The sequence below is a fragment of the Mercenaria mercenaria genome, chromosome 11 (genome assembly GCF_021730395.1).
Source record: "Mercenaria mercenaria strain notata chromosome 11, MADL_Memer_1, whole genome shotgun sequence".
In the NCBI taxonomy this organism is placed as follows: Eukaryota; Metazoa; Mollusca; class Bivalvia; order Venerida; family Veneridae; genus Mercenaria; species Mercenaria mercenaria.
The window spans coordinates 60,493,805-60,514,524 of record NC_069371.1 but is presented as its reverse complement, the minus strand read 5'-3'; the positions used below and the strand labels follow the sequence as shown (position 1 = coordinate 60,514,524).

Genomic DNA, 20,720 nt, shown 5'->3' with positions numbered 1-20,720 from the left:
GATTTAATAAAAAATAATCTTCATGTCTCTATCATCTAATAATACGTTCTTTAAATTGTTTCTATCGACTTTTTTAACAACTAAAGACAAACGGTCTAACCTTAAGAAATATAAAAAAGAAAACGTTCATAGGCATAAACGCTTCCTTGGTCAACAAGTTTCTTTCCCTTATACGTTTCCGTATTGTCCGTATTGACTTGGCCTTCGTGAGTATTCAGTATATGTCCGTGAATAAAGTTTCGGTTTACGTGTCAGTGGAAATTTCATACGCCAAGATTAAATATGATACCTTTCAACTGTATTTGTACAAATCACAGGGCCTAGGGGAACCGTATGCGGGCGAAGACAAATGAAATTTCACCGAGTAAAAAGTGGTTATTCGGTTATGTTGTATTGTAAGTAAAAGCTTGGTCATCTGAAATCATCCTAGTGTTGATTGCATGCACAGGAGAAAAACAATGAAAGATCGAAATATAATATATAAATGATTTTAAAATAAAAGCAATATCGATAAAATTACGTTACAGTAAAAGCCTGACGTGATTTCGAACATGTGGTAACGTGAGTTGAAGCCAGACAATTTATCACTACGCCACCGTGTCATCTGTTAACTACTAGTATAGGATACAAAATATTGAATAAAATAATGGACACACCCAAAAATAGTGTTGAACATAAATGAATGCAATATCAATACTTTCGGACAATAACTTGTGTTATTCACTTTGTTTGTAAATCTTAAGAAGGTGTAATGATATTTTCGTGACTTTTCTGCAGCGAATGGACACAGAAAATTTTATTTAAATATATTCAAAGTAAAATCATCTAAGTGTATACTGACTTGTTATCCGTCTTATTTAAGACTGTATCATAACAAATTAGAAAAGAAAATTAGTACACCTTAACGATTCAATCAAATTGTATTTCCTTAAGATTTCCAAGAATTCTGCTGATGATTAGATCTCTTTCTCTCATTAATTTTTTGATAAACTAAGGCCAATTATAATTGCAAATAGGTTTTTTTTCATACTGTTTTGAACTCTTTGATAGTTTCAATGATTTTAAGACTGCCAATGCTCGAGAATATTCTGTTTTACACTTTGCGTTCTCCGTATTATCATATATCACTGGATATGAAACTCAAAGATCAAATGCTGTCTGATTGAAAGCTATAACCGTCCCAAAATTGGGAAGGTACAGCAACTATTGTTTCTTTGAACTTCACGTTCTTTACATATATTCAAACGCCAAGGCTACACACGTTTGGTTTTGATATAACTAAGTTACACTTTAAGATTGTTTCATTTTATTGTGTTAGACAGTGAAGTTACTCGATTTTTAACCGCCTCGATAGCCTAGTGGTAGAGCATCCGCTTCGAGTGCGGGAGGTCGTTGGTTCGATCCCCGGGCGTGTCATACCAAAGACGTGAAAAATGGTACCAGCTCCCTGGATTGACGCTCAGCATTAAAAGGGAAACGGGCTTCTATTCTCTCATCGATCAATTAAAACCAAACAATGACACAAATGAAGTACTACTTTAACAATCCTACTGGGGCCTCCGTGGCCGAGTGGTTAAAGTCGCTGACTTCAAATCACTTGCCCTAATCGATGTGAGTTCTCACTTGGGGCGTTGCAATTGTCCATCTGGCTGACGAAAGATCGGTGGTTTTTTCCAGGTACCCGCCCGTGAAGATATAATGCACGGAGGGGCACCTACGGTCTTCTTCCAACATCAAAGCTGGAACGTCGCCAAATGACCTATCATTGTGTCGGTGCTACATTAAACCCAACAATATAAAAAAATAAACATTCCTATTAACATAACACATGATAAACTGATGAAAGAAAACTAGCTTTCAAAATCCTTTGTAATTATATATACACATACATATGTACATCTATGTGCATGTATCTGGGTCAAATAAACCGTAGATTTATTCTATATTAGACATACAAGTGGTTATTAAATTAAGACCATACTTTACTTTTGAACATAGATTCAGACATTGGACCATTTATTTTTACCATAAATGTCGAAAAGCATTTGAGACAATTTCAAATATTTTTTTAACAAGGTAATTAAATGTTTGTTTTGTCTTATATCTATAATGGACCTGCTTAAATGTACCTTGCATCGTAACGCTTAAAACTTTGAAACTTTAAAACTCATGAAGCTTTAAATTACGTTTTTATGGTGTTGTATGAGTACCCATCCCTCTCAAATCGGAAGTTAACAATATTGTACGCATGTGCGCTAACAGATATTACATGGTTGAGTAATGTCACACTACGCCGGTGCTAGGGTGTGTGAGGTGTGTCACACTTTCCACTACCTCTCATGAACAGACTCAATCAAACCGAGTATGCTATTATTTTGCTTGGCTGCAATTTATGCTTCCAAAGAATCCTCATACAGATTTTATCATTAACTGACATGTGTGCACGAGAGATCTTTAACATAGCACCGTAATGATGTGTTTGCAGTTGATAAAATGTACAACAAAGCTAAAGGTCTTCTAAAGTCAAATATATGTAAGATTTGCATATACCTTTATTGACAATAGCACAAAGTAGAGATACTAAATTGTATTTAAATATGATTAATACAATTAGTTGACAAAAGAAGACGACAATTTTAGCCTCAGTTATCTAGACGAAGGGAAAGCTCTTTGCTTGGTAGTAGAAACAGTACAATGGATGTTCATCTTCTGAATATTAAATGCTCTTCATTGTCATATATATATAATACATTTTTCTCAAAAGCGCTGTTTCTTACCACTGGCGCCAGACCAGAAAGAAAATGCCTATATACATGTTAAACCCTGCCCCTAGGTATTCTATAAGAACCATGGTCATGAACGGGAAAATATACTAACTCGTTTCAATCGTGCATTTCATACCTAAAACACGCAGTTCGGTAAATGTGTACTATGGATATCAAACAAGTGGTAATTTATCTTCCATTGTGTACCGGTGTCGCGTGAATATCACACGCGTGGTAATATTACCACGCGTGTGATAATTACGCGGCGGCGTGAGAATCACACGCTTCCGGGTATACTCGTGATAATCACACGGGCGGACTTAGTTTTAGACATACATACTAATATGATATATGTAATTATTCAGGAATGATTTCTGCATCAACTGGTATAACATAAATGGGTATTCAGGCGCGTATCAATTCGGGGATGTGCATCAAAGCCACATACTTTGAAAAAAATGGGATTTTTTTTTCAATGGGATTTTTTTTTTTCATATATATAATTCTGTCTTTCTTTTCAGAATAGTTTTAATTTTTACTATATATCTTATTTAAATTGGAATGATATGAATATTAAAAATCCTGGGGCGGGTAGTGATGGGGAAAACACGTGCGTGCAAACTAAAAGATGTTAATATTTTGATTAAATTTCTATTCAAGGGAAAAAAATATTCTGTATAATTAGAAACATACAATTTATGCTCTCCGTTTTTTTTTATCCATATTCGAAAATCAAACATACATATGCTAGTGTACTGCATTAAAACGAAATGTTTTATGATGAGCTGATACGTCTTTATAGAAACCAGGGGCGGCTTATAATTGAAGCCTTTTTGATTGAGAGATATGCAGTTTAGCGTAACTATGTTATAATCATACGGATGTTGTTAGTTTTAGACATATTTACCGAAATCACACATAAGATAATCAGGAATGATACGTGTCTTAATTTACTTGAAATATTCAAATATTCAGGTGCGTAGCAATTCTGTGTGTGCATCAAAGCCACGCAGTTTAAAGGGAAAAAAATGTGTTTTTTTTTAAGAAAGAAAAAAAACAAGATCCAGACCTTCTCAGAATAGTTTTTAATACATTTCCGTATATTTATTTTTAAACCGATTATTGTGAACTTTAAAAATCCAGGGGCGGCTAGTGATGAGTAAATACACGTTAGATTCATACGATTAATGGATATGATTTTATAACTCCGCGGGCGGCGTAATTGTAGGTATATATGATATACCTATATAATGCATAAAATATTTCAGAATGACTTCTGCATCTATTCTCAAAACTTTATTTTCTTGTGCGTAGCATGAGGCCATCATACAGGCACATACTAAAATGTAATAACATTTTGATGAAAATGAATTTATTTTTATTTAAATAAAATAATTATTCTTTATAAACTGTTTGAGTAATTATCTTCGTGGCAACACAGCATCCTATGAAATAAATTTCCAAGTAATATTTCTGTGTAGTGCATTAAAATCAAATGTTAAACGACGAGTTGCTACATTAAAAAGGCAGGGCAGGGAAGGTTACTAGGCATCTTTTTGCAGTTTGGCGTGTGGCCGTTAAAATAACACGGACATTGTTAGTTTAAGACATATATATACTACGATGTATATATTTTTTCAGGAATGATTCCAGCCTTAGGCTGGAGCCCTTTACTGGCTTATTTTATTTATTTATTTATTTATTTATTTTTGAATATTCAGGTGCGTAGCAACTCAGGTGTGAGCATCAAAGAAACATATTTTGCCAAAAAAAAGTGGGAAAAGTAATAAGGTATTTCATATTGTCTTACAAGGTATCTTGTGATAATTAAGTGCACCGGCGTGAGAATCACACGGTTTTGGGGTATAGCCATGATAATCACACGGGCGGTCTTAGTTTCAGACATATATACCTATATGATACATAAAAATGTTCAGGAATGATTTCTGCATCAACGGGTATTAATTAATTGCGTATTCAGGCGCGTATCAAATCAGGGGTGTGCATCAAACCACATACTTTGAAAAAAAATGGAATTTTTTCATACATATAACTCTGTCTTTCTTTTTAGAATAGTTTCATTTTTTTTCTATATAATTTATTTAAATTTGCCTGATATGAATATTAAAAATCCAGTGGCGGGCAATAATGGGGAAAACACGTGCGTGCATACTAAAATATCATAATATTTTGATTAAATTTCTATTTAAGGGAAACAACTATTCTGTATAAGCTGACTAATTATGTGCGTGGAAACATAGCATTGTATGCTCTCCTTTTTTGGAAGATATAAAGAATTCTATCTATATTCGAAATCAATTTTTTATATGTTTCTGTGCTGCATTAAAACGAAATGTTTTATGATAAGCTGGTACGTCTGTATAGAAACCAGAGGCGGCTTATTTATTGAAGCCTTTTTAATAAGAAGTATGAAATGCAGCGTATGTTATAATCATACGGGTGTTGTTAGTTTTTTTTACATATTTACCGAAATCACACATAAGATTTTCAGGAATGATACGTTTCTTAACTGGCTTGAAATATTCAAATATTCAGGTGCGTAGCCACTCGGTGTGTGCATCAGTGCATAAAGGGAAAAAAGATGTTTGCTGGATTTTATTAGAAATAAAAGAAGCGTTCAGTTGCATCTTTTATAAATAAGAAGGAATATGGACAGAAGGAATAATATACAGGCACGACAGATGAACAGAATGTTTGGCTGGAGACCTTTCTAATGACACGGTGTGTTAAGTGAACTGACTTATAATTAGAAAACTTCATTAGTTGCAGATATTTCTGATTATAGTATAAGAAATCTGATTTAGGAATGTATAATTCCCCTTGTGTGGTCTAAGTACTGTTTCTTTAATTTATGATACATTCCAGCAATACAGGGAAATCATTGTTCAAAATACGCAAAAATCATTATTTATAATAATTTGACAATATGGCGGATTTATTTTCAAGCTGTTAAAATTTTAGTGAAAATCGGATTTAAAAGTGCTTTTTGACTTAATAAGTATTTGGATTTTTCTTATTTGTGAAGGTTGCCTAACAGTGAACTGTAGTGAGAGTTGTTTTATCAATAAACAGTGAGATTATATCAAATTTCATGGATGTACGTTTTGGCGGGATGAACTCTAAAACTTTGAAACTTTTTGAAAGGGTTTGATGGGTAGAAGGAAGCGAACGAAATCTCAGGCTTCACCAAATTTTCTGTTTGAACAACCTGGAAAAAGATTAACTATGTCAAACCAGAGTCCGGCGGCTACATCCCCTAATGGTAACTTTATAGCACAAGTACCTGGATACCAAGGTCAATTTTTACCTCCACATACCCAGTTTATGACCCCACCTCAATATCAACAACAGTGTACACAATCTTCAATGCCTACAATGCCACACAATCAAGCAATCATGGAAAAGCTCGAGGCAATGGACAAAAGATTAAATAAATTGGATATTATTGAAAGCCAGATTAGCAACTTGACCCAGAAAATGACCGTTATAGATCAGCGTGTTTCATCGCTCGAGAGCAAAGTACATGAACAAAACAGTAAATTAACTGAATTTGAAGTAAGTAGAAATTTTGATTCGCAATCAAATGATGAGATCAGGAAAAAACAATGTGACATTGACAAACAAGTGAAATCTGGTCTAGAATCAAATAAAAAGGTGATGTCTGAGTGTGAATCATTAAAGCAGGAAACCCATAGATTATCAGAGGAAGTCATCGATTTGCAGTCAAGGTCCATGCGTGATAATTTACTTTTCTTTAACTTTGATGAAGACATAAGCGCAGAGGCCCGTAAAAATGAAGACTGCTGCAGTAAAATTTACACATTCTGTAAAAATGATTTAGGTATGGCTGACGCGCAAACTAGGATTCAAATAGATAGGGCGCATCGTATTGGAAAATTTACACCGGGCAAAAAGAGACCCATTGTAGCTAAATTTAACCATACTCCGGACAAAATTGAAGTTAAACAGAAAGTGTTGGAAAGAAAGGATGCCATATCTATAAGGTGTAGTGATCAATACCCTAAAGTGATTCAGGATCGTAGGAAAAAAACTTATACCAGAACTGATTAAGGCCAGGGATGAAAACAAGGAAGCAGTTCTTCGTTATGACAAACTGTACATTAATGGTAGTTTGTTCCGGGAAACACCACTTGGCGACATCTAGGAAGGTCAAGGGCGGTTAAATTTCCTTCTTTGGAATATACAAGGGCTTGCAAACAAATTAGATGATAGTGACTTCTTGCGTTATATAAACAATTTTGACATTTTACTTTTCAGTGAGACATGGAACTCTAAGACAAGTAATATCGATATTAATGGTTACTGTTCTTTTACATGTCCGAGACCTAAATATAATCGTAAAGCGAAAAGGTTTAGTGGTGGTGTAATTATCTACTATAAAGAAAAATATTTTAAGAAAATAGAACTTGTAAGTTTAAATGACAAAGGTATCGTATGGTTCAAGTTATTGAAAGAATATTTTGGTTCGTTGAATGATTTGTATTTCTGTACCTGTTATGTACCCCCTGAAGACTCAAAAGTGTATAAAAATAGTTCGTCAAGTTTGTATAATTTTGACTTTTTTGAACAAATAAATGATGATATCAGGAGATACAGTAATTTTGGCGATGTTTATGTGACAGGTGATTTTAACTCTAGAACAGGTCAGCAACCTGATTTTGTCAATAACATTAATCTTGACCGTTACGTTCACATGCCTTTTGAGGACATAGCGGTAAATAATAAACCATTACGAGTTTCGCAAGACAGTCACGTTAACAATTTCGGGTTAAAATTGTTGTCTTTGTGTAAGGAAAATAACGTCAGCATTGTGAATGGACGGCTCGAAAAGGGTAATTTTACATGTTATAATACGTCCCGTAATAAGAAGGCCGCAAGCGTGGTGGATTATCTAATTACAAGCTACAATAATTTTGCCAGTATCTCAAATATGAAAGTATGTGATTTAACTGAATTTACGGATCACTGTCCGATTGAGTTTAGCTTAAATTGTGAGGATATGTTTTTTTATCAGAATGATGTTTTGACATATGATAAAATTATTTGGGAAGATAATGATCCTATAGTATTAAATGATGTACTTAACGAGAATAAACATATTTTGATGAAATTTTAAACAAGCTAGAGTCTGATGATTCGGACTTAGACACCTGTATAAATAATCTGAAAACTATAATTTTTGATATTTCCTACCAATTACATGGTAAAACATTTACTGTGCGTCCCATAAAAAGATACTTAAGAAGTCCCCATGGTTTGATGATAGATGTAAACAGGCTAAAAAGTCTTTTTGTAATGATAAAAGAGCATTTAAAATAAATCCATCTGAAGAAAACAGATTGAAGTTCCTCTCTAGCAGGAGTGCTTTTACCAGTATTAAAAGAAAGGCAAAAAGAGAATTTTATTACACGGAAAAAAGCAAACTAGCTGATTTAAGCAAAAGAAACCCACGCAAGTTCTGGAAATATATTAAAAAGTACAAGAATAAAAACATGCCAGATTCTGTTAATATTAGCTTAAATGAGTTTGCCGAGTATTTTAAAACGTTATCCAACCCTTTGCAAGATGATTTTATGTCGGATAACGAGAATATTGGTAGTGCAGAGAACTTACGTATAGATGAACTCGATTGTCCATTTACAGTTGAGGAAGTGTCCAAAGTAATTCGCAGTTTAAATAGACATAAGAGTTGTGATTATGATAAAAATGTTGCTGATTTTTTCATTGACTCGAATAATTTTATTACTCCTTATTTGGTTTCTATCTTTAACAAAATATACGACTCGGGAAGATACCCTGAATCATGGTGTAAAGGTGTGATTATACCTATCTTTAAAAAGGGGGATGAGTCGAACCCAAATAATTACAGGGGAATAACTCTTGTTAACATATTAGCAAAAATATTTTCACTAACTCTAAGAAATAGAATTAATAAATGGTGCGAAGCCAATGATGTTTTTAACGATGTTCAGTTTGGATTTAGAGATAATCGTAGCACTAGTGACTGTATATTTTTATTACATACAATTATTCAAAATGCTTTGTATAATAAATCTAAATTATTTTGTGCCTTTATAGACTATGAAAAGGCGTTTGATACTGTAACTCGTGAAGCTTTATGGGTAAAACTTTGTAATTCAGGCATTAGTTGTAAAGTCATTACAATGTTAAAGTCTATATACGCAAGTGTTAAGTCATGTGTTAAATTAACTTCTAATATGAAAATGTCCGACTTTTTTGACGTCACTATTGGCTTAAAACAAGGGGAACCACTCTCGCCTCTACTGTTTATCTTGTTTTTAAACGATATTAGAAATTGTATAGATTTCAACAACCTAACAGAGAATGATTTAAATCAGTTGTCTATGTATATGTTAATCTTTGCGGATGACATCGTTTTATTCACAACAAATGCTGATAGTCTACAAGCACAGCTAGATTGTATTTATCATTATTCTATTAAATGGGGCCTTAGGATAAATGTTAAAAAGACTAAAGTCTGCATTTTTGAAAAACGAAACAAAATCATGCATTTGAATGGTTTGTTAATGTGTGAGAAATTAGAAATTGTCGATAATTTTTGCTATCTAGGTGTAAACTTTACATACACTGGTAATATGAAAAACGCTGTAAAGACTCTCTCTGATCAAGCCTTAAGGGCATATAGCAATTTGCTGTCTCTATTTAGTAGGATTAATCTAGATGTTAGAACGAAATTATCACTTTTTGATACAATGATTGCACCTATTCTATTGTATGCGTCTGATATTTGGGGAATATACGATTTTAAAGAAATAGATAAAATTCATTTACGATTTTGTAAATATGTCTTAGGTGTGCGTAATCAAACCCCAAACTTGGCTGTTTTTGGAGAACTTGGTCGTTTTCCATTGTCTGTTATCATGAAAGAGAGAGCATTAAAATATTGGATAAAAATCATGAAAAACCAAGATATGCCTATGTATAGACTATTTGTTGAACAATGCAATAGACGAAATGTAAATTCATGGTCTCATAAAATTAAATCTTTGTTAGATAATTTAGGCTTTAGTGATGTCTTTTTGAATTTTGATTCAAATTGTAACTATTATAATATGTTTAAACATCGGTTACGCGATCAGTATATACAAAACTGGAAAGCGTCGATTCAAAATATATCAAAATTGGAATATTATAGAAAATTTAAAGTAGAATTCTGTTATGAGAAATATTTGGATATATTGCAAAGCAATTTATTGAGAAGGCAATACACCAGTTTTAGAACTGCATCGCATAGCCTTGAGATTGAGGTTGGACGTTATACTGGTATTGATAGACAACAGCGTGTCTGTAAAATGTGCTCAAGTCATTTTGTTGAGTCCGAATATCACTTCCTACTTTGTTGTAACAAGTACTCAAACATTAGACAGAAATATTCTATAAATACAGCCTGGCCGTCTGTACAGAAATTCATTAATATTATGTCATCTACTAATAAGAAAAGAGTGATTAAAAATGCTAAATATGTAAGCGAAGCTTTTAAATTACGGAAACAAACCCTTGAAGTTCTAACCGCTTCTTAGTTTTGTTTACTATGTTATCTTTTTGGATGATATGTTCCGCTTTATTTGTATGTTATAATTGTTTCTATATTTTATGTCAATATGTCTTGACCATATTTGTAATAGATTTTGTAAATGGTCAAAGGCATTTGTAATGCCGATTTGCCAATAAATGAAATGAAATGCTATAAAAGCTATAAATGCATTTTCTTTTATTTTCAATGAAAAATCCAGCAATGATGAGATCACTTTGTTTAGCCCTAATTATACCCTATAATCAGGCTTTCTAAACTCGTTATAAAGGTGATAACTGGTTTGCTATAAAGGTGAGAAATACCACCTGCAATTTACTTACTGTACAGTAGCTATACAGTAGTTTATTATGACAAAAAATGCAAGCCTATCAATGGCCCAGTCAAGATGCTGTTTCTGAGAGTTTTGAACCAGTTCGTGCACCTTAGTCTTGTATATTAACATTTACCCCCAATACGCAGACCTTATCGTCCCCATAGGCCACATACCTGGCATACCAGAACCAGTGTTTTTAAAATCAAATCTTTAATCGACGAGTAGATTCCTTGAAAAAAAAATTGGCAGGGGCGGTTACTAGGCATTTTTTGCGGATCGGCGTGTGGCCGTTAATATTCAGGTGCGTAGCAACTCCGATGTGAGCGTCAAAGCAACATAGTTTGAAAAAAGTGTGGGAATAGTAATAAAGTATTTTGAAAAAAAAATATGGGAAAAGTAATACAGTACTTCATATTAAAAGCTGTCCTTAAAAGGTTTCCGTATAGACAGGCCCATTGTGATAATTACGCGGCGGCGTGAGAATCACACGGTTTCGGTATAGCCGTGATAATCACACGGTCGGTCTTAGTTTTAGACATTAATACCAATATGATACATAAAATTATTCAGGAATGATAGGTGCATCAACGGGTATAAATAATTTGGTATTCAGGTGCGTATCAATTCGGCGGTGTGCAACAAAGCCACATACCTTAAAAAAAAAATAAAAAAATTTTCATAAAAATAACTCTTGTCTTTCTTTCTTTTTAGAATAGTTTCAATTTTCCAATTTCTTTCGAAATACTTTATTGAAATTGAACTGATATGAATATTAAGAATCCAGGGCGGCAATGGTGGGGAAAACACATGCGCGCATACTTAAATATAATAATATTCGGATTAAATTTTTATTCAAGGGAAACAGTTATTCTGTATAAGCTGATTATCTATTTGCGTGGAAACATCATTTTGTGCTTGAAGCCATAATGTACACATACGTACCCGTCACATAATATTAATACTCAGAAATGAATTCTAAATCCATTAATGTAAGACATTTTGTTTTTCAGGATCGTAGTAACTAGTTATAGCTTAAATGCAGATTGGATTTTTTTTTAAAACGTGACCGTTACAATCACACAGGCGGAGTGATGAACATAAGAGATATTTAGAAACACCATTTGGTATCCAGGCGCGTAGCAACACAGATGTGTACCTGACAATTTTGAAAGTTGAATCAGGGTATGATCGTTATAATCACAAGAGTGTCAATATGGGATATATATGGCTGTGTGGTGTAAATGAATATTGAAAAAAAAAGGTTCTGCAATTTTAGTATAAATTATTTGGTTGTTCAGGTGCGTAGCAACGTAAAGTTGCACATTAAATGTCACTTTTTGAAGAAAATGTGTATGTGATAAAGTTACAAGTTGTTCCTAGCAACATACGCTCTATCTGTATTTTGCATATTGCTCATATTGCACTTTGAAGACAATGTCCGATTTCTTGGGTGAAACGATTCTATATAATAGCTAATTATGATGAAACTTTTATAATGGTGAACCAATACGAAAATAATGAATGATAACTTTTTATTTTTTTGTTACAATCACTTTGCTTACATATCTAAATAAATAGGCTATTTCATAGATAGATTTTTGCATCTACTGGAATACATTATTTTGACGCAGATCAACATAGGGGTGTGGCTTGAAGCAGCAAAGTGGCAATAAAACGTCGGGGTATGGCAATTATGTTCACACCTGTAGTGTGAATTCTAGATATATAGACCTATATGTATTAATACATATTCAAATAGGGCGTATGCGTTTGGGGTATTGACGCGTGCAGGACATTGTATCTAAGGAAAGCTCATTCTTGAGGGAAGTGAAGTGCAATTAGGCAAACACATGTATCTGAAATGTTGACCTGGAGTCGGTCAAACTATAAAATCACTTTACCATGTTAAAGTAAAACGCTCAAACAAAAGTAAAATCTTGCTACACAAATAATATTTATTAGTAACTTCAGAACTATGCCTCAACAAAAAACGTTAAACAATTCCTGAATGTATAAATATATCTAGACTCTACACAATGTAAACATAAAATGACCTAAACACTTTTGCATTTATCTAGTATTCTGGATGAATAAGTTGCCAAACTATACATAAATTTACTTGGAACATCACATAACACTAAGACCAGGCAAAGGTAAGCCAGCAGTTTGAATTAGATTCATATATAAGTTGTCCCAGAACAACAATGTAACTTTTGACATTAAACAGGAGCAAGTTAGAAGTGTAACTCTGAGTAATCAAACAAACGTTAATAGGTTATACACTACCAATAGAGATTAAAAAAAGCCTGAAGTGCACAGACAGGGTTGTGTAACAGAAGTTATAGTGTGATACTTAATACAATATATACTTTTGAAAAAAAAAGCAATTACATAATTGACAAAGAACTTATATTTTCTTTCTACTGGTGACTTATTTTACAACATGTTGACATTATGAGTACCTGATGATTCAAAATCAGAAACAAATTTAATAAAGTGAAGTTGCTTAGTGTGTATTTGACTGTCACAGTGTGTACATTTAAGCTAAACAAACTAAGTAAGATAAACCAAATATAACAAAGAATCATAATAGTTTCAAGTTAATACAAAACAACTAGATGTATATCCTTAGAACACAGATTCACTGTTAAGGTTTTCTGATTCTATTTTACAATATATGCCACACACACTCTGGCCTAGCCAAATGAAATACCAGGTGCACAAGTTCACATGCCATGCAACAGTCCTCTAATGTTTTATGACTCTAGGTAAAGTACAATAAAAACTTAATGTCCCTTATATTTTTTTACGATGTCAAGTGCTATAGGCTGGGTGCCACAGAATTATCCAAAGAAAACACTTAGGTGCACATACTCACAAGATAAAAAATATTCCTATATTGTTTCATGCCCTTGTGTGATTTTCTTCATATATGCAACACAAACTTTTAAGTAATTTATGTATATTTTTGCACTAGGTCAAGGGCCATTACTCTAGTTTGACTGAGTGAAATCCCATACAGTACACCTAGATTGGAGATACTGTATCATGAACCTCTTCAATAGGCAATGGAAATACTACATTTTCATCTGCATAGACAAAGAACTGCATAAATCAACAACTAAGAAACATGCATTAAAAATGTGAAAGATATTTCTATTGGAACATTCTCTTTTGTAATTTACAAACATGTTTTTGGCAAACTTCATGATGAAGGCAACTGATGTAAAAACATGTCCAGGTTGATAGCAGAAATTAATCCATAAGTGTTCCATCACCAATAATACTGGAATGAATCTTCTATAAATTCTAAAACTTGCAGTGTCCTTTTTAAACATTTCACGTAATATAATAAATTATCTCTGTAAACCCATTAATATTGTTAGAAATTTGAGCAGTAACAGAAGTCAACAATATTGTGCTTCACATATCACACAGAAGTACTCCTCAAGCATAAGTTTCCTGTCAACATTGCCACAGACCCTGTGCCACCATCTATGACATATATCACATTGTATCCAGTTTGAGGGCCCCCTCTCGGTTTCCGGCAAAACAGGCCATCACATTCAGTTGTACCACATGGACACCTTCTCCTATCAGACGGTTCCTGACATATTCCCTGAAGTTACCCAGCATGAACCTGTCGCATCACTAGTGGATCTTTCCCATTTACCACACATTCAGCGTTCTGAAAAGAGACATCACATTATCAAAAATCATTGTCATAAAGGTATAACAACTGTAAATACATGAAATAAATAACCTGACTGAATTATTACACTAAAATGCACTCAATTCCACAGGTCTGTTTACTGGGGACAATGTTTTCTGCTTGGATTTGTTAACAGTGTTTTACAACTGTCTACATATCTCAATACAATAAACTGCTATACTGGTATCATATTAGAATGAAGCAGTGACTTAAAATCTCATTTAACACAATGCAAATATCATCTATAAATGGCTTAACTTTTACATGTCAAGACTTTTCACTTGTCAAAACAAAAACAATTATTGCCAAGACACAGTAGTGATAACCTAATGGTATAATGTTGGAAAAATAAGGTTTTATCCTAGACAGGAGGTATTACATTCAACTGAAAGTATTTGTTTAGCAGTCACTTTTTACACTTGCTCAAATGCCCATCTCAGTGTAAAGTATCATGTTACCAACCCTGAGCAACAGAACAACTGTTCTAAGGCTTGAGTAAGAGAGAATTAAATCCTAGATTAATTACAGGACAATTATGAAAGAGAATGAGTAATAGTACAATAGTCATTAAACTTACCATGAGAACAAAACCCCACAACTGCACCCATCTTTCTGTGCACTGGATTTCAAGTTAACCTTAACCCAACAGTCTGCTAAATCTGGCTCAGTCACTGCTCCTCTGTGCATCATGAACTCACTGGAAACCAGAAGTAAAATTTTTTATTCTCATATATTGTAAAACATTCACTGGGCAGGTGTTGTTCACTCTCTCGAAAGGTAAAGTCAGCTTGAATAAAAAATATTTTAAAGACAGCTAGTGAAATAGTGTTAAAATGTGACAATTAACTCAGTTTTCAGTAGATATTATTTTGTCCCCAAAACAATTCTAGATATCACGAAAATGGTTTAAGAAAATCTACAGAGTCATGACACAGATAATACAAAATGCACCCAAACTAAAAAAATCGGGGTACAGACTCAGGTACATCTGAATTTTCGGGTTATGTATGTTATGTCTTTCAAGATAATTTAATTTCTTGCAGCTTGATATTTCTGCAAAATCATATATTTAAAAGTAAAGTCTCTTTTGTGTAAAAGTCACTCCAAGTTATGATAGCTTACCAGAACTTGTTGATAATTGCAGTGTTGTCTCCATTCAGGGAATCCAAAACTCCAACTGTTCTTTTCTGAACTTCAGCAACCAACAACACCCAGTGGTTATTTACGCACCATGGCATCAGGATGTGCTGGTACATGCCTAACACAGCCTAGAAAATAAATTCTGGGTTAACCAAGCAACTTAAACTTGTACTGTTACTCACTGAAATACTCCACTGATAAACTAACTGGCAAGAAACAATATTACATCAACATTACCTTTAATCTGGTCAGACTTATTGATCATTTACTAATAACACACCCTATTGTTTTCCATAATTCAACACACTTTAGAGAAATGTATTTTGCATTTCAATATATCCAGTTGTCTTCCATTCACAGTACTGACACTTTTTATTAAAAGCAAGAGGCATAAAGCATTTTAAGGTACTGCATCAAGCTTTTCCATTGTCAAAAATGTAAGTACCCAGTTTTGATTTTTTTAAGTAAACAAAGGATTTTTATACCTCTGAATTTTTTTGCATTAAATATTCATATACATACCTTTCTAAACATGTGAGACTCATAGACCTCGTTTGCCCACAGCGTTCCAGTGTAAGATGGTAGTATGAACACCTGTGGCTTGTCAGCGTTGTTATTTTCTCTGGCTAGCTGCTTCAAATAGGCATTTACTACCTGAAAAATTCAATTATTAATGCAAATTAAAGTTCAACAGTTTAAGATGCAATTTAATTTTCAAAATTTTTAACCATTATCCTCTGCTTACACCTCTTTGTTCAATTGGAGGTTGTAGAAGATCAGTGAAACCTGAATGCTTGTATTGCAATTATGAAGGTAGAAATAACACCTTTGGCTTTGAGGAAATGTACTGAAATTTTCAGCTTAATGAAAATCAGTCATCTTCTCTGGTATGCTGTTTAACTGTTGACAAAATTAATTTCTTAATTAATGGCACCTTGCTTGGTAAATTATAAGAATGGGAACATAACAATCTCTCTAAAGATAAAATCAAAAATGTTGACATGTCAAATTATACCAAATGTAATGGTGAACTAACCCTGTCATTAAGCCACTCCTTTCCTTGAAGAGTGTTCAGATCATCAAGAGTGATAGATTCCCCACAAACAAGTATTCTGTCATTGTCATTCAAATTGTCTGCTGTGGCTGTCTTCAGAAATGAAGGAGTCAGAACTAGTGTCTCTAGAACATCACTGAAGGAGATTTCCTTGGTGTACGCCAATGTAATGACTGTTGCAGCAAGTGTCACTAAGTCTGTTTTGACTTGGTCGTTACAACTGTTTCAACAAGTGGTGTCAGGTTTCTACCACAACGTCCATCAACCCTTCGTAGTTCTTTGAAACCTATTTCATTGAAAAGTTAACTTTCATTAATGCAAGTCATCTCAAATAGAAATGGTGTTTCGAGCATGTTTTACTACCTGAGAACATCTGTATTATCTATTCTAATATGCTTGTCTCTGTTAAAACACACTTATGCTAGAGTAAAGTCAAAGTTTTTGTTGGGGTCAAGAAAGGGAGCTTCTATATTTGATCTACTGTTTCAGATGAAGGGCATATAAGTATTGAAATAATTTATAGCACAAGCATGTTTTCACACTATTTATGCACTGGGGTGGTAATGCGTGGTTTCAAATAATTTCACTCGGGCTGCACCCTCGTGAAATTATTACGCCCGCTGTATAACTGCCCATCGTGCATAAACAGTGTTAAAGCAGTCTTCTGCTATATATAATTTTTTAAAGATAAGATTCAGATATTTGAGCCTCATGGTTTTGTAAACTGTATTTCATAATGCAATTGCTCTAAAAAAATAAACAAATGCATACTCTATTTGAACAGCTTCTATAATCTATACCTGTTTGATATAGAATTACAAACCTTAAGGGATTTAAACAAGAGGGTCTTGATGAACCTAGATTGCTCACCCGAGTAGTATGACCACAGCTGATGCTAAAAATATTAATAAGGTTTGTCAGCAGGACACATTCATGGTAAATGAAAGTCAGTTTAAAGATAGCAGTGCATTACGTACATGTCATCCAAATTTCAAGGCTTTATCTAAAAAAAAAACAACAACAACAAAGTAGGTCAGTAGGTGAAGGTCCAATTATCACTTTGTGTCATCTGGTAATTATAATTAAACAGTCTAGAAAATATGATCTGATAATTTTTGAAGTACTTTCTCCTATATAATAGGATGGGGTCCCTTTTCTGCTATGGTCTTGTTGCTATTTTTTGGAAGTTTGGTGTAATTCTGCCAAATGGTTTTCAAGCTAAAGATTTTTTAGAAAAAATTTAGATGGACATACAATGGACATGAGCAGTCACAAAAGCTCACCATGAGCCTTTGGGTCGGGTGAGCTAAAAATCATATTTTAGTTTTTTATAATTTATTTATATTCTAAATTGTAACAAGAGCTGTCATGGACAGCGCGCTCGACTATTCTCAGTGCTTGATAGTATAATATAAACTATGTGTAAAACTTTAACATTATAATAAGCATATTCTAAGTTGAAAAGGGGCCATAATTCAATCAAAATGCTTGCTAGAGTTGCCTCCTCCTTTTTACAGACTAGGGTCATGATGGTAAACAAGTATGCAAAATATGAAAGAAATATCTCAAAGGACTTTGAAAATATTTGGGGTGGTACCCAAACTTTAACATTTATTCTAAGTCGAAATGGGGCCATTATTCATCAAAATGCTCGATAGAGTTGCCACCTCCTTTTTACAGACTGGGGTCATGATGGTAAACAAGTATGCAAAATATGAAAGCAATATCTCAATGGACTTTGAAAATATTTGGGGTGGTACGCAAACTAAACATTTATTCTAAGTCAAAAAGGGGCCATAATTCAGTTAAAATGCTTGATAGAGTTGCCTCCTCCTTTTTACAGACTGGGGTCATGATTGTTAACAAGTATGCAAAATATGAAAGCAATATCTCAATGGACTTTGAAAATATTTGGGGTGGTACGCAAACTTTAACATTTATTCTAAGTCGAAAAAGGGCCATAATTCAGTCAAAATGCTGATAGAGTTGCCTCCATCCTTTTTACAGACTAGGGTCATGATGTCAAACAAGTATGCAAAATATGAAAGCAATATCTCAATGGACTTTGAAAATATTGGGGTGGTAAGCAAACTTTAACATTTGTGTGACGCTCACGCTCATGCCGACGCCGGGCGAGTAGGATAGCTCCCCTATTCTTCGAATAGTCGCGCTAAAAATCTGTTAAATAATAAAGGTCATGTGAAAATTTTATAATCATCTTACCTCACTAACAAGACTGAACACAGGGTCGGTCATGGCTTTATCAACATCTGCAACAGTCTGTAACCTTGTTACTGGTATGTGACGGCAAGCCTCAATGATTTCATTGAACACACCCGTTGCCCGTATTTTCTTCAAATAATCCATTATATTGGAACAATCACTTTCATTCTGATAATGTTTCAAGTTGTCAACATTTTGACATATCTTCATGATTTTGCCCGTTTTTTCCACATTTTAGAACACATTTCTTTCCAAGAATTTTCACAATTTCATACGGTCCAAGATAATTTTCCTCAAGCACTACACCTTTTTTTGCCTTTTTTTTACAATTAAACAATTTTACGGAATCACCAACACTAAAATTTTGTATCCAGAACTTTTCCTTTCTTGTAGTCCTTTTTTTGTTTCTCCTGGGCATGTTTGATGTTTTCAGCAGCCTATTAAATGCAAAAAAAGATGTCTAAAGAATCAACTTTACCCAAATACAATGAAGCCAATGCAACATTATCGTTTCCAAATGCTTTATTATAGAGTACATTTGTATAATCTGAAACCACAGAATAAGATCCGAAACAATATGTCTACCAAAACGGAAGGGTGACTCGATATACAGAAATAGCATTTATTATATACCTCACTATTGTCTACAACTTTAAAATCCCATTACCCAGAAAGAGATATTTTGCCTATCAAGAGCATTCTCAACCTTTTTACACGTGACCAAAGGAAATTGACAGTCAGGTCATGTGACCATGCTGGTATTCTGAATAATCATACAAGGGCAAGTAACTGCTTCAATATTTTAGCAAAACCATGGAACATGTAGTAGTGATGTCGCAGGCAATTCAGACAGAAATTAAATGAACTAAAACATTTTTAACTTTTTGAATGCTTACTTTTGTTCGTATAATGATATGGCAGTGTGTGTGACATTGATTTTGTCAACCCTTGAAACAGAATGTCACTGCTCGACTTTTGCCTCGGGTGACATTCCGCCCTTGGTTGACAATATCAATGTCACACATGCTGCCATATGATATTTATATACTGTCAATGATGTCAATTATGGCTATACATTTCTCCAACAGACTTTACTGTTCAACACTTTTTCTGAAGAGAGTCATCTAAGCAGCATTGCTTTGTTCCTGGTCCCTTCTTAAATGATCAAACAAGCAGAATAATTTTGTGACAGTATAGCTTAAACAAAAGGGTCATAATGACCTTATGTCGCTCAGCTGTGAAACCTGGCACTGGAATCAGCAAGATAAACATTCTGACAAAATTTCATGAAGACAGAGTCATAAATGTATTAACAAGCATTTCCTTTGTTTTAAGTGGTGACCTAGTTTTTTACCCAATTTGACCCAGTTTCTAACTTGGCCTAGATATCATCAAGCTGACCGTATTGACCAACTTTAATGAATAATATGGTGTGTTAACCATTCATCATAGAATCCAAGATTACTGTTATCTAAGATATTTTGCATGTTTGTATCAAATCAAAAACATAAAGGAAGGCCCTATAGAAATGGCTGTAAAAGCCAAATTAGCAAATTTTGGCACTTCAAAGTGCCATAACCAATGATGGGATTTGGTCAGTTTCAAACCAATGATGGGACCAAAGGAACTGAGATTCATATACTTTTGTTCCATACTGTTGTTCTTTTTTTCCACTTTTAATGCAGTCACAAAGAGATAACTATCATTGTCTCAGGGGTGATCGCAGAAGCACGTGAGATGAAAATATTTTATCACACTGACTATATAATATTATATTGAACACTGACCAGTGATGATATGCATTTACCACAAACGAAGCGATAGCCGTGCATGTGGCTTACATTACGTAATACCACAGCCGACACATTCTATACAGTTTGTTTTTGTACAAAAAT

General features: G+C 33.7%; 2 protein-coding genes across 2 annotated transcripts in view; both read right to left on the bottom strand.

Annotated features, from left to right (window-relative positions):
* The window catches only part of LOC123531750 (CCR4-NOT transcription complex subunit 9-like), a 492,904-nt gene that overhangs the window by 342,884 nt on the left and 129,300 nt on the right, over window positions 1–20,720 (bottom strand). The window lies entirely within an intron of this gene.
* LOC128546790 (uncharacterized) lies at window positions 14,204–18,969 on the bottom strand. Its single transcript, XM_053518128.1, has 7 exons — window positions 18,826–18,969; window positions 17,403–17,497; window positions 16,585–16,822; window positions 16,071–16,202; window positions 15,531–15,676; window positions 14,986–15,105; window positions 14,204–14,315 (listed from the first exon to the last, which is right to left on the bottom strand). Exons 1-7 carry the CDS (start codon window positions 18,967–18,969, stop codon window positions 14,204–14,206), a joined length of 987 nt encoding a protein of 328 aa, XP_053374103.1.